Source organism: Poecilia reticulata, chromosome 2 (assembly GCF_904066995.2).
Source record: "Poecilia reticulata chromosome 2, P_reticulata-male-v2, whole genome shotgun sequence".
Taxonomy (NCBI): domain Eukaryota; kingdom Metazoa; phylum Chordata; class Actinopteri; order Cyprinodontiformes; family Poeciliidae; genus Poecilia; species Poecilia reticulata.
The window spans coordinates 30,031,338-30,045,757 of record NC_088831.1 but is presented as its reverse complement, the minus strand read 5'-3'; the positions used below and the strand labels follow the sequence as shown (position 1 = coordinate 30,045,757).

At 36.5% G+C, this 14,420-nt stretch overlaps 1 protein-coding gene across 2 annotated transcripts in view; it reads right to left on the bottom strand.

Annotated features, from left to right (window-relative positions):
• ubr3 (ubiquitin protein ligase E3 component n-recognin 3) overlaps positions 1 to 14,420 on the bottom strand; it is a 40,277-nt gene that overhangs the window by 25,005 nt on the left and 852 nt on the right. For both annotated transcript variants that reach the window (XM_008399679.3, XM_008399687.3), the window contains exons 2-21: positions 10,927 to 11,066; positions 10,353 to 10,505; positions 9,928 to 10,083; positions 9,221 to 9,261; positions 8,919 to 8,985; positions 8,712 to 8,842; positions 8,289 to 8,517; positions 6,551 to 6,730; positions 5,822 to 5,955; positions 4,216 to 4,302; positions 4,035 to 4,100; positions 3,859 to 3,948; positions 3,627 to 3,755; positions 3,487 to 3,539; positions 3,252 to 3,385; positions 2,851 to 2,936; positions 2,623 to 2,764; positions 1,713 to 1,809; positions 412 to 553; positions 90 to 194 (exon numbers count right to left, since the gene is read on the bottom strand). In XM_008399679.3, the coding sequence (XP_008397901.2) occupies positions 90 to 194; positions 412 to 553; positions 1,713 to 1,809; positions 2,623 to 2,764; positions 2,851 to 2,936; positions 3,252 to 3,385; positions 3,487 to 3,539; positions 3,627 to 3,755; positions 3,859 to 3,948; positions 4,035 to 4,100; positions 4,216 to 4,302; positions 5,822 to 5,955; positions 6,551 to 6,730; positions 8,289 to 8,517; positions 8,712 to 8,842; positions 8,919 to 8,985; positions 9,221 to 9,261; positions 9,928 to 10,083; positions 10,353 to 10,505; positions 10,927 to 11,066 (2,362 nt within the window). The remainder of the gene's footprint in view (positions 1 to 89; positions 195 to 411; positions 554 to 1,712; positions 1,810 to 2,622; positions 2,765 to 2,850; positions 2,937 to 3,251; positions 3,386 to 3,486; positions 3,540 to 3,626; positions 3,756 to 3,858; positions 3,949 to 4,034; positions 4,101 to 4,215; positions 4,303 to 5,821; positions 5,956 to 6,550; positions 6,731 to 8,288; positions 8,518 to 8,711; positions 8,843 to 8,918; positions 8,986 to 9,220; positions 9,262 to 9,927; positions 10,084 to 10,352; positions 10,506 to 10,926; positions 11,067 to 14,420) is intronic.

The window sequence follows — 14,420 nt, the reverse complement described above, 5'->3', positions numbered from 1 at the left end:
TTGTGGACAAAAACAGTGATCACAAGAATGAGAACTAAGACAAATGAAGAATAATGTTTTGATGCTGTACAGATTGTACTTGTACTCACCTCATCCTCTTTGTGGTCTTGAACCTGGTTGTCCAAGCCAAGCTCAATCAGGTAGAGGACCATGCACAGCACATGTTCAGACATGTTCTGGTGATCCATCCATATCTATAACATAAAATGATATAGTTACACAGATACAACAATAAAACAATATTCAGGTAAAAAATTCTACTGGAAAACTATGGAAAGCATTTGTTACACAGCCTGACTATCGATTTGTGGAGCAGTTTTATAGGTCCTGTACTTCAGTCTTTTCTTATAACAAATCCATACCAATCTAATAAAAAATAAAAGTGTAAACCGAGATGAAAAACAGGCTCACCTTGTAAAGTAGAGTGAATATCACAATGTGCAGGGTTTTGCAATGTAATAGTCGGATTAAACCTTTGTAACAAGGATGTAGAGGAGTCCTCTCTTTGTAAGGTGGCCATGGGTTTCCAGTATGGATGCCATACTGTTTCAAACTAGATAATGCCGTCACAAATGAGGAGAAGGAGAAAGAGAAAATTAGAGAAAAAAAATGAAAAAAATACTTTAAATAAAACCTTCATAGCCACTAATTGATTAACAAAATGGTTTCAGTCTATGCAAGAGCACTCTTTTAGTGATGACTTCATCATTTTAACAAGAACTGGGTCAGTGTGACGAGTAATCCATCACAGTCGGAGTAAATGAGTAACGGGAGGCTGCTGTCACACTGAAGGTGGGAATAACAGTTTCAGATGTTGCGAGGAGAAATACATCACACTATTGTGTACTGAAGCACAGAATAAACAACAGAAAAGACAAATTTTTATTTGAAATGAGTACAATCATCATTTAAAATACAAAAGAAAAGATCAGACAGCAGGTTAATCTTTTTAAAAAAAATCGGATTAGTTTATATTTTTATGCCCATCAATTTTCTTAAAAGTTGTAACTCAATTATATTATAAACGCATTAAAAACGATTAAAAACCAACAGCTGTGTAGGGCTGTGCTTCTAATTAGAATGCCATCCAGCCAATCATATGCTGCTATTAGACCATTATTTCATTCTGTGACCTACATGTGTTGCATCAAGATACGTTAAGGTTTAAGAGCACAAGACTTTACTAAAACTGCAATCTGAAGGTCGTTATGATAAAATGCTAGAGAAGGTGCAAAAGTGACCAGAGCTCTTTCTTGCTGTACAAAGAAAAGAGTCACTGTTATCAACACCTAATTTATTTGCATAAAATTGGCATAAAGGGAGGAAATTGGCACAAAAACCTTCAAAAGTTTATTCCTCTCTTTTTAAAATCCTATTAGCCACCTTGCAACCTTTTCACACATTCTGGAAACTTTTGGAGAAAATTATCCCTTAGTTAATTCTTCCACTTACAAACAATGTTGACCTGAAAGGCATCTGAGCCGCAGTCAACAAGATGGATTTTCACAATTCAATTGTATTTCAGAGAGAAAAAAGGATCGCTGAGGTTGGTCATTTAATTGGAACCCATTCCGGCAGATGTAGCGGTCACCGATCCTGAACTTTTCTCATCATGCTCTTTCGTGATACAGGTGACAGAGGTGAATCTAATCCCAGTCTAATATGGACAATAAATGAATTGTTAGGAATAAATAGTGGAAATGGTGACTTACAATGCTGAGTATCTGTCCATTGCTGACTGAACATCACGGCGATAGACTGTTCTGAGGACGACCATGATGGTGTCAAACTCCTTCTCCCACACCTCAGCTATTTAGAGGGAACAAAAGAAGACAGAGGGGGAAAAGCTTTGCTACAAAGTGACATTGAATCCTTTGCTCCCAGTTTTCATCTGTCCTTTAAAAATGGTGAAAATCTGCCCCCAAGTGGTGACTCTTGTCACACAAAACCCTAAAGTTTCAGACTTAAGACTGTTCTCTAATCATCTCCAATCATATTTATTATTACTGAAGAACTACAAGTAAATGAATCAATTATTTAGTCTAATAGACATGCCAAACATAATGCATGGGGCAAAAGTAATTTTTTATCTCTAATACACATTTCAATTTTATATTGTGATTTGTTCATCAAATGTAATAATTTACTCATTAATCCAACTATTTGCAGTATTTTTTTCTGTCGGGTGGAAGTCGCTTTGTTTAACAGCCTCTTCTATTGATAACCTGTTTAGACAACAGAAGAGTACCTGCGTATTGATTCCAAAAACAAAACAACAATCCATCACTGTAAAGCATCCAAAATGTTAATCTGCAATAGAGATTTTTAGCCTATAAAATCCATGGTCTGGGTGCCATTATAGATGTCTGAGGAGTTATTTTAGAAAGCTCTGAGCATCTACAAAACTTCTGGAAAGAGTTTTTGCAAAGAAAACTTGGAAATGCAGAAAATTGTACACATGCTATATTTTTTAATAACTTGCCTATTTTCTTTTGTTGCCATGGCTCCGTTTATGCATTTTGGATTTTATTCCAAAAATATTTGTGCCATATATAGACACACATCACCTCATACCATTGTCTGTTTCTCTTTTGCACATTTTCATCAACTCAACCCTCTTACCTTTAGGGGTGTACATGCCCTGCTGCATGGAGCCTCCGGGCTCAAACACAGGCGCTTTGAAATCAGCCACAGCAGAGAGCACGTCCTCAAAACTGCAGCTACCCGGAACAATGCCGCTCTTTGGGTTGGGATTTTCTGGAATCTAGAAGAAAAGTCTTAAGGAAAAACAAAAAATACTTACGGATAATATAATGGTCTTTAGCGTATTTGTGAAGTACTGAAGGATACAAGATCTAACAGTGCACTGTGGGTTCGGTCGTTCATGCACAACTGGGAGACCATCTCGGACCGAAGAATCTCATCATCCGTCATTCCTGTTAGAAAACATCAGCAGGAGAGAAGATGATTAAAGTTTCACAAAGCATGTCAGAAATTTTTTTTTATTTTACAAGATCATATCATTTATAACAGTCATTAAAAATAAGGTAATACTCCCTTTTTTAGCGTGCACAGTAAAATAAATATAAAGAAAGTGTAAAAAAAAAAGTGTGAGATGCTGCCCCTTAATTCCTTAAAAATAGGTAATTAAAGCATATATTTAGATTCAAAATCTAATTTAAGCACACTGTAACTCATTGTTACTCTCATGCTGCCAGTAGAAAGGAGGAATTCTGTTTTCCACTGCTTACCCAGATGAATGCGAAGGCTCGTCAGTATGACCAGAAACGTCAACGCGCCTTCCAGCATCGGCCTCTCCTGCTCAGAATCCAACACGGCATTCTGGTGCTGAGAAGCCATCGTCAGGAGGTCGACTACTTTAAATCTGTACCAGAGAAGATGAGGTGATTCCACGTTCCGGAAAGTTTAAAAACTAATGAAAATACTGTTTGCACAATAGAAATAGGGGTGTGGGGGGCAATTCACCTCTCAAAAACACTTGAAATGAAGTAGTCAGGATCCAGTCTTGATGCACAAACCTATAATAATAAACACACAAAAAATAATTTAATACAAAAAAACAGAAGGAAAAATATATATAGTTACTGTGAGGCTTCGCTTCCAACCTGAAGGAGATAGATGTCTGGGTCTATCATGGAGTTGCAGAAGTGTGATTGCACATAAGTCATAGCTTGTCCTTTAATCTGCAGACCATTCCTGACCCACATGTTGCTGTGGATCTCAGACAGGCACGCCTTGAGTAAACAAAAAATGTTTTGAGCAACACATTAGTGCTTTTAAACTTTGGATGTAGAGGGGTAAAAAAAGAAGTGCATCTGTGGTTTTCCATTATCATACCTGAATTTGGAGTGGATGCACCATAATCTTCATCAGCATTTCCTGGTCAGGCAGGAGGCTGTCCAAATCCAACCCTTGACATTTCACAGCCTGCGGATTTGCAACCGAATAGTTAGCACCACAGCACAGAACTAAATCACAAACTCGCTGTTAGAAGGGAAAAAGCTCCGACATACCCTGCTGAGGAACATGGCGTAGTAGCGATGGAGCGGCAGGTGAAACGTCACTTGATTCGGAGCAGGCTGGGAAAGACGTGCAGCGAAAAATGAGGAAAGAAATATAAAAAAATAAAAATAAAAAAAAAAAACTTAGAAGGAAACTTGTCTGCAAAAGCAAAAATGCAACAGTGAAACTCACCTCATCAATGAAGCCAATGGCATCAAACCAGATCTGGAGTGTTTCCAAACAATAGCGAACAACAGTTTTTGTATATTCCTGGGTCTCCTGTTAACCAAATATAACAAATTAAAATCCATTCTGAATCATGCATTATGGATTGAACACCTTAGCCATTCTTCCACCACAATTTTCAATAGATTATCAACAAAGTATCTAATCATAAAACTGAAGGAAGTAATATATTTTTAAAAATATCTTCCACAAAAAAAAAGTGCAGAATGCATTCATATTCAGTCCACTTTACTCTAAAAGCCGTGTAATAAAATCTAATCCAAGCACCTGCCTTCAGAAGTCACAGAATCAGTCAAGAGTCAAAAGTTTTGTTAGAGAATATATTGAACAGACAGCATCATGAAGACCAAGGAATACAGCAGACAGGTCAGGGAAAAAGTTGGGGAGAAGTTTACACCAAACAATCTCTCAAGCTTTGAAGTCTCACACAGCTCTGCTTGATTAATCATCTGGAAATGAAGAGAGGATGGCATAACTGTAAAACCTACCAAGGCATGGGCACTAGGAAATAGAGAGTTAATTTTAGAAGTTAGTCAAGAGGCCCATGGTATCTCTGGAAAAGCTGCACAGATCAACAGCTCAGGTGGTAACTGTTGGTCCTGATCACAGTTTGTTTTGTCCATTTTAGTACATGAGACTGAAACTAAATTTCCTTTGGCCCAAAATATGCCAGATACGAATTTTGGCAGAAAAAGAAAACAATGCCGAAGTCCAAGCAAAGAAAACTCCCACCATGACACACGGTGCTGGTAGCGTCATGCTGTGGAGATGCTTCCCTATGACAGGGAAGCTGGTCAGAGGTGACGAGAAGACAGATCAATCTAAATACCACAATCCTGGAAGAAAGGCTGATGGAGGCACCAAACACTGACAAAGCTCAAGCGAAAGAGGTGCTCTACAGTATTAATGTATGAACTCAGGGGACTGAAAGAAACTGGTCAAGATTATGTACCTTTTACTTCTACATCACAATTACGTGCTGCTTTTTGTTGATTTATCACATGCAGGCTTTTCTCTTTCTTGATGGATTCTACGATGAATGCATTTTTTGTGTGCGTGTTTTCTTTAAATGATGAATGTTAGGTGATTTTTGCTTTTCCTGGTTGTATTCCAACTTGTTCATCTACACACAGATGTTTCCTTTTTGGCTGATTGCCTGTTCACCTCCTGACTGATCAGGCTGGTTTTTCTTCCTGGCTTGCATATCTGTATGCTTGATAGTTCTTCCTCTGAAAGTATGCTGACAACAAATTTTACCCAAGGAGCATCCAGATTGCCCAAATTAAACGGGGAAAATAGATACAGTGAGCACTGGTTCTCTGTTTCTCTGGTTATTCTACTAAATCAACCACCCGTACATTTGCTTTAACTCTGGCATTCTGGATGCTCACCATCATTCTTTTAAGTACCGAAAAATGCTCTAATAAAATTAATAATTTTGCAAGACGCTGTAAGAATTGTAGGCGCAGTATGTCCAAAGCTCCAACGGGCCTTCAAACGTGAAAGCATGAAGCCAAGAAAAAAAGCTGCAATGTAAGCTTCATGGACTTACTTTGACTTTGCAGTGTGTCAAGAGACCCCACATTGGCTGTGCACAGGCCTCGAGTTCTGCTGCAAATGCTGCATAGTATGTCTGAGACTCAAACTCCACGTGCTCGTTCAGTTCCCGCTTATTCAGGTTCATGCCTTAGAAAGAAACATGTCAAATTTTAAATCAATGCTCTAACCAAAAAAAAAAAAAAGTAGCATAGTATTGTTCTGCATTTTTATCTTTCACTGCTCTTGGTCATTAAAACATATTTGCAGGTATTTGTTCAGCAGAAATATCTAGGCTGCAAATCTTTATTAAACATTTTTCTAGCGAGAGCAGAGCATGGGTAAAACCCAATAGTGACACTGTGTTCAAGCTGTCAGCAAGAGGATACTTAGGTCCACTGTGCAAAGGTGAATGTTATTTTTAGGGTCCTACCCGACTACATTTAGCAAAGTGGGGAGCACAGACTGAAATTCCTCTAACACATTATTTTTCTAAAACTCATTCATTTTAGTGGAAACCAGAATGACCAAAGTAAATGAAAATCAGACTATGACCAGCAAATCCCACAGCGTTCGTGAAATTCAAGTGTCGGGTTAGGTCTAGTTCTTAAGTAAAAGTAAAAGACGTGCAGCGTGAAGTGAAACAAGTTTAAGATAGCGACATAAACAGCTGATCGATTACATTCAGGTCATAGAGATGAGAGATGGCATTTAACTCCATAAATAAATTTTAAAAAAAACATACCTTGAAAAAATGAAACAAAGCTCATCCAGAGCATCAACAAGGAATGGTCTTCCAGGAACTTTTTCGCTACACTTTGGTGTGAGAGGATGTTGATAAAGTCACTAACTAGGGGCCAGTAAGTGTTGTTCTTTAATAGTGCTTCACTGCAGTTTACCACAACATGCCGATTGTTCTCTTCATCTAAAGGAAAAAACAAAACATTTTAAGGTAACACTTTATTTGAAGGGGGGTGAATAAGACTGTCATGACACTTTCATAAACATGACATAACACCTGTCATGAACATGAATATTTATGACTGTTGTCATAAAGTGTCATTCAGTAAATTATGACACTTTTAATACAAAGTTGACATTATTCAAAATGTCTTTGTTATGACAATTTGACATTAACCAATAAATCATCACTGTTTAAACTTTACCTTTAATAACATAAAGTTACCTAATTTTTAAAGTGCAATCAGTAATACTTTTATAACAAATTTATATCAGTAATGATTTCTTGGTTAATGTTAAGTTGCCATAACAAAAACATTTTGAATAATGCCAACTTTGTATTAAAAGTGTCATAATTTACCGAATGACACTTTATGACAACAGTCATAAATATTCATGAAGCCTTATTCATGTTCATGACGCGTTTATGACAGTGTCATGTCAGTCTTATTCACCCCCTTTCAAATAAGGTGTTACCCATTTGAATTATATGGTTTCTTTCAGTAGAATGCATTTAATTGTTCAGAACAAACAGAAAAAGTCAAACAATGCAAATCCCACAAGTACACCTAGATGTCTTAAGCTGAAGTCATCTTCAGGATACGTCAACACAACAAAGATCAAATAAACTCAGTCAAATAAACATCTGCTGCATATTGTTCTTCAAAACTGTGTTGTTTTGTCTTAAATGTCAATGAAGGAGCTTTGTTAGCTGCTGTAATAGCTCCAGTTCTTAGTCAGTTGTGCCGGTCTCAATTTTTTCTCCATTAAGGTCACAAATTTCTAAGGCATTCTGTGCACTAATTTGGATGTCAAATCTATTGTGATGCATGCAGAAAATGAGAAATACAGCTGCCTACATCAGGAATTCTATAAAATTCAAGTAATGCCTGCTATAGAACACTAGATCCAGAGAGTACAAGACAGGGACAGGCTAGAAAAGATGAAAGGCCAAAACAACTAGAGCTTCACAATGTATGTTGTAGATATAATCGTTTTTATAGTATCAGTGTTTCCAATATTCAAATCACAAAGGACTATTTGGAGTGAAATAAATGTTGGGTAATATAGTAGAGTAAACATTGGACCCCCAGTATTTGTAGAGACCACAACTAAAATCTGCAAATACTTGGGACCCCTTTAAAAACAGTTATTTATTAACAGTTCGAACACCACAAATAATTGTTGGATTTTGCTTTAAATAAAATCATTTACATCATGTGATCTACGTTAGTCTTCAATTTTAGTGTAAATCTTGTGACCCGAGCATTTCTACTAAGACACTTCAGCCTCTTCTTTGTTTTTGCTACATTTTAAAAGTTCAAACAGTTTTTATTTATCTAATAACACAACAATACTCCAACAATATGATTCCATTTGGGATTAATAAAGTATTGTGCAATTAAAAATTGTCAGTCATGTCACAAAGAATTGTTATCAAAGCTGAGTACCTGTGCCAATCGTCGTACTGTCAAAACGTGTGAAATCAACATAACGCTAAGTAGTAGATTTGGTTAACCTACCCTGAAGTTCACTTTTGATAAGGCAACTTTCCATCATGTAGAGGAGCACCGTGACCATGATGTCCAGCAGCTGGCACTCCTCCGTCATGTGTCGGGCCAGCTCCTCGTTGCTGAACAGCTGCACGCTAATGTGCACGATGCGGTTGGACATCGTGTCCGACTCGTGGCTCTTCATCAGCGTTTTCATGATGAAGGCGTAATGCTGAACGAACGTCTTTGTGAATGTGATCTGGCAAGAAAAAGTAAATCACACTTACAGTCCGTTTGTTCTGACAGTGCCTGTTTTTCTGCAGCTATGTTATAAATGACAGCAGTGCAAGTAAAAAGGTTTATTTCGTTGCATGGAAAGACACAATCATGAAGTAAAGTTCAGAGAGAAGAAGATAAAGCCTTGAAAAAAAGTGAAAGCAGGAAACCAAATACCTTGTAATCTTGATCTGGCAACATGTTCAACAAGAACGTGACCATTTTCTGTGGAAATTCAAATTTTATTGTCCAAAATAGCAACTCTTCCAGAAAGCATTTGTGCTTTAGCGAATCAATAATGTATGGATCTGAGGGCAAAAACACAAAGAATAATTCAATTTAGTTCCCATATTGTGAAATTTTATTTTACACCCAGATATTTACCTTTGGTACTGCTGCTAAGTTTAACCCTCTTCCTCTGGCCAACAGATTGGCCTCCATCTTGATCCTCCTGAAAAACGAAAACAAAAACAATATGAAGCAACAGTTAAGCAATATAAGATATTTAAAGCCGATTAGGAGTTTAATTAGATTAGTTTGGTTCAGAATACTAACACGATCACACTGAATAGCCACAAAGAATAACAGACCAAAACAAACTAAGTCCTTAGTGGAGTAAACAAACATGATTCATTTTCCTGATGACAGTAAGTGGGGAATAGCTACTGAGGCATGCTGATACGAACCTCTTTAGCAGACTCATCTGGGCTTCCTGGTGCAGTGGTTCCTAAGAAAACAAAGGAAAAATTCTTAGCCACAAAAAAGCAACAAGAAAATGAAACTTTACCAGAAAACTGAGGAGAAGACGGTGGGGGGGAAACAACCTTTGGGAATTAGAGCTGAGGTAATAAATAGTGCCAACTCTAAACTTAGTTTTAATAGTGGAAACATCTCATTCTGTTCTCAACAGGGCTGTTAGTTGCCATCCACCATTGGCCAAGGAGCTTTTTCACATAGGACCCCAGAGAAACCCTGTAAAAGTAACAGCAATGTCTCAACAATTCTTATTCATTTGAACTCACACAGAATAGTGTGTTAGGAAGTCTATACTCTGCTAGCAAAGTTTCTCCTCAGGTTCTGCAGAGGTTATGTGCTTGCTGCTCAGTGATGCCCAGCAAAAATATTTTCTCCGCGGTTCATGTTAGCAACTTTTGAGTTACAAATAAAATTTTCTAAGTAATTTTCATGTGAAATCATATAAAAATAAAAAAACAAAGGCAGCAGGAGTTTAGCATCCCTTCAACAAATAAACCAAAGACACTATGATTCCACAGCCGTTTTCCCCCCCAACATTCCTCTCACCCCTCCTCACATAAATCAAAAATCACACCATTACATTATAAACGTCCAAATTATTTCTAGACGGTTAACAGATACATAAATAAAACCGTACCCAGCAGGACCATTGCCCCAGCACCTCCTTCAGCACCAACGGCAATGTCAGCAGCAGCACTTTGGTTTTTCTCCTCCACAGACACCAGACCTGAATTCTTCAGTGCTGACAAATATTTGTCGTAGTTCTTTTTAGCATACAAGTTGTCTTCTTTGCCTGAAACAGCAAATTAAAAACAGTAACTGATAATGTAATGGACAAATTAAAAAAAATCATGGCAGGCATTTTAATCGTGTATATTTTCGTGGGGGTAGACAAGTTTTAGAGCACAAAATCACTCAGCTGAAAGTTTCAGGAGCTTTGCTGTTTAACATCAGTGAATCACAAGTTCAAAGGAATTATTTGCTTGAGAAACTGACAAAAAAAATTAAATGAAGGGAGCATGGCATCTAAAGATCCAGTATGCTTAAAGCCAAATCGGTTACCCATGCTGAGCTCCTTGTACGTTTGCTGATTGGTCAAGATCTTTGTCAGTACTGTCCTCATTGCTCCTCCCATCTTTGTGAGCTCCTCCAAAAACGTGATCTGAGGCTCCAGCTGTTGAAGAACCTTCTGGAGATCTCTCTCCACTGACGTGTCTGGCAAACAGAGATAAGCAGCATAAGTCACAAGATCCAGCGCTTTCCGGACCACTTGCAGATGCAAACCACAATTGTGTAATGTCCAGATTATGTATGCATAATGAACGCTGTTTTGTAATTATTTTTCAACCAGAGAAACACAGCTTTTATAGAGTGGAAGAGTTTTTTCTTTTTTTATTTTATTTCTTTAACCAGGATAAAAACTCATAAATGTAATTTACAAAAGCGTCCACAGCTAGACAGCAGCAGAGCCAGATAGAAGGAAGACAATTTCAACAATCAGGCGATATTAAGAGCCAATTAAAATATTAGATTTAAGTTATTCTGAATAAATTAATTACTTCAGGCGTGTTAAATCCGAAAGCTAAGAAAGGTTTCCCATATGCCAATAGTTTGCTCGAGGTTAAACTGTTTTCACCTGGTTCAATGTATCCATCTCTCAGATACTGAATGATGCACAGGATGAAGCGAGGCAGAACCATCTCGGACATCAGGAGAAGATCTCTGGGTATGGAGGGAACATTTTCCCCGGTTCTTAACCTATGCCGTCTGCAAAACCTGTCAGTGAAGAAAAATACAAAGATAAATAAATGATACATAAACTAAAAAAAACATTGGCACAAAAGAAGCATTTTTCACAGTCATTCTTTCATGTTTGCACATTTGTTTTTTATCTCTTGATTATTGAAAGCCACTGTAATTAAAATCATTCTGAACAAATATGCCAACAGTGTGAATTAATTTGCAGTTATTACCCAACCACATAACTTTGTATGATTATTAAAATTGTTCCTTTTGTCCAAAAACTGCTGAATAAACAACTAATTACCAATTAAATATTTTCTGACATTTATGTTGCTAACTTAGCTGCGGTTCATGGATGAAATTATATTTACCTAATCAGACTTGCACTCATTCATATTAGCATGTATTTTATTTTAACTATGAAGTCCAATGCCATAACAGCCAAGAGTTTTAATAAGTATTAATAACTTATATTTAAGACCTTTTAAAGAACATGAATGCACATTTACATATTAATGAAAATATAATTACTTCACTTAAAGTATGCATACCTTAAATAAGTTAAATATGAGATACATATTTTTCAAACAAAACCTTGTAAAATAAAATATAGACTTTTCTGACAAAGCAGCTGGTACTGAATACTGCTACAGAAATGCTTTGGTCTTAATTCCCTACACTGGGGACGTTAAACTTAAATGTATGTATATGCTATGCTGTCAAGTCAAGGACAAAAGTTAATCCTGGCTTCTAATAGATGAATAATTCAAGAAAAACACATAAATAAAGAAAAATCCACAAATTTAAGAGTCAATATGGATGTTTGTATGACTTCCCAACCTAAAATTGGGATTATAACATATTAGAGTTTCTAAGGCCTTGTTAATTACTTCTATAAGATTTTTACTGGAAAAGAAAGACAAAAAAAGATGAATGAGACGTCACCATGATTATATGTGAAGGGGACATAATCCCCTCACATTTGAAAAATATTCATTTGGACAACACTGCCCCTCCAGATTTACAATAAAATATTACTTCACCTAGCGCTGTTTCTAAAGCTTCGTGAAAGAATCCATTCCATTTGATTATTAGAATATTTTTTTTATTCAATATTAAAATCTCATCCTGTCTCATTCTTGTTAGCTCAATATGGTGGTGTCTTGCATTAGGTATCATTTTGCTCTAGTAAGTAAATTAATAAATAAGCAAAAACAAAAATCATATTTTCAAGTATTTGAACCGTCCGATCCAAAGCAATCATAGGAAATCTGGATGATTCTGATTAATCACCAAAAAATTTTGATTCCCCAAGACTCCAAAAATTAGACTGATAAAAAAAATCTTGCTAAATGTAAAATCGGTTTGCTTAAAGTTGGTACTCTACTAAAAAATTATTAGTTTTTTGTATTTCTTGTCCTGTACAATTTGACCCATAGTAAACAAAGATTAGGACATACCTTCCTTAAGTTGCTTAAGACTGTAATGACATAAGCAAGTCACTCACCAGGAGATGATTTCTTTCAAGAGAGATAACCCAGAGTTTCCCCCAGTGTATTATAAGCCTGGCGGCCTGCCATGCTTTAGCCCGCCGCCAGGCTACGCGTTGCTTGTTTACGTTTCTAGGAAAATAATAATAATAATAATAATAATAATAATAATAATAATAATAATAATAATCGCTTCCTTTTTTTAAGTCGGGCTGCAAGCGTCTCTGTTGCTCTTAGCATTTCATTAGCAGAGCAGATTTATTCCTAAAGGATAGGTTTATAATAGATAGGTTTATAGTTTTTGCATTTAAAGCCGACAGCGCGCGGACTTTATCACACAGCTGCCTCGCGCGCTGCCGCTACTTTACCTCAGCGGGATCGTGCGCGCCTCCTTTCACTCAAACTGGACACAGGCTGACCTGTATGGATATTTACATCAGCTTACTGTGAGGAATTATGATCCTTTGGAGAACTCTAGGTAAGAGTTTAAAACCCGCCGCGTTAGCTCTGGTTGCGCAGCTCAAAGTGAACCGCAGGAATAAGTTGTAGCGAATTCAGAGGTGCGCGTTGTGGAGGGGTGAGAATGATTTATCTTTATGAACGAACAATTATATGCGGCGTTTACATCTCAACACGCTGCCCAGCGTGTGGCTCTGTGCCCTCCCTGTAAAGTTTATGTCTGTGGTCCAGTTTTGCTGGAGTGTTTGTGATAACGAGCAGCGCTAACCTCATGCAGGTTCAGCCCAGTGAGGAGCTTTCGGGCTCTCCTCGGAGTTATTTTATTATTATTATTAGCAAGTTTTCTGGGGGAAACCCTGTAACCGCTTAATTATATACACCCAAATAAAGAAGAATGCTATATTTTACAAGCAGAACTATATCTGCTTTATGAAGGCATCACTACAAATTTATCACTAAAGATGGACAGCAGATATAATCTCAAGACAGTTACTGGTATCAAGGCATCTCGATATTTCTTTAAAAGTACACTTTCAAAGGCACAATATTTTTAAATCATATTCCTAGATTTCTGTCATTTTATTGAAAATTCCAAGAAAGCTCCAGAGTGACCTGAGTTTAAGATGGTCGAAACACACAGCAGCACAGCAAGCCCCCTCCTCCACCTGTTGCTATGCACTGACAGTGAACTGTCTGAAAAAAACCTACAACACTTTTCATCTAACAAGGTAATTCTGTCATGCATATGTCATGTGCTGACTTTGTGTTGCCAACCAAGTAATTTTTACTATGTCCTATTTTAATAACATGTATCATGCAGTTGTTAATGTCTAAATGAATGAAAATTTAAGACAGATATACCTATATTTATACATAACAGTAATAAATACAAGTCATTTGTAAGTTAGAAGGAAATGTTTCAGTTTCTATACTTTTTAAGTAAAGAGTGTAATTGAAACAAGTTGCTTTTATTGTGCCAACAATGATTAAGCCAGTTTTTGTTTCGTTTTGGTTCAATCTCATGCATTTTGTATTTTTAATACACATGGTTTATTATCTGTAAATACACAGCAAGGGCATATTTAAATGTATATGTAATTATTTAAAGTGTCTTCATTTCATTTTGAGAATTGCAATAAATGAAAAAACTTATTGTAAAGAATAGAACTTTTTGTTTAAAGAAATTTTTCCACGTAAAAATATGTTAATATATTTCAATTAACCACATAAAAAAAATTGTTATAAGGTTTTGAGATACATTATACAAACAATTGGATTTTTTCTAAATAATATGTGTGCATTTGAAATGTTTTATTAAAATTATAGCTACACCTGTCATTTTAATATTGGGATTTTTTTTCTCTTCTTTTTTTGGCAAACCATTTTCTTTGCTACAATCTTTCTAATATAAATTTTGTCTGAAGTAAGGTCCTATTAA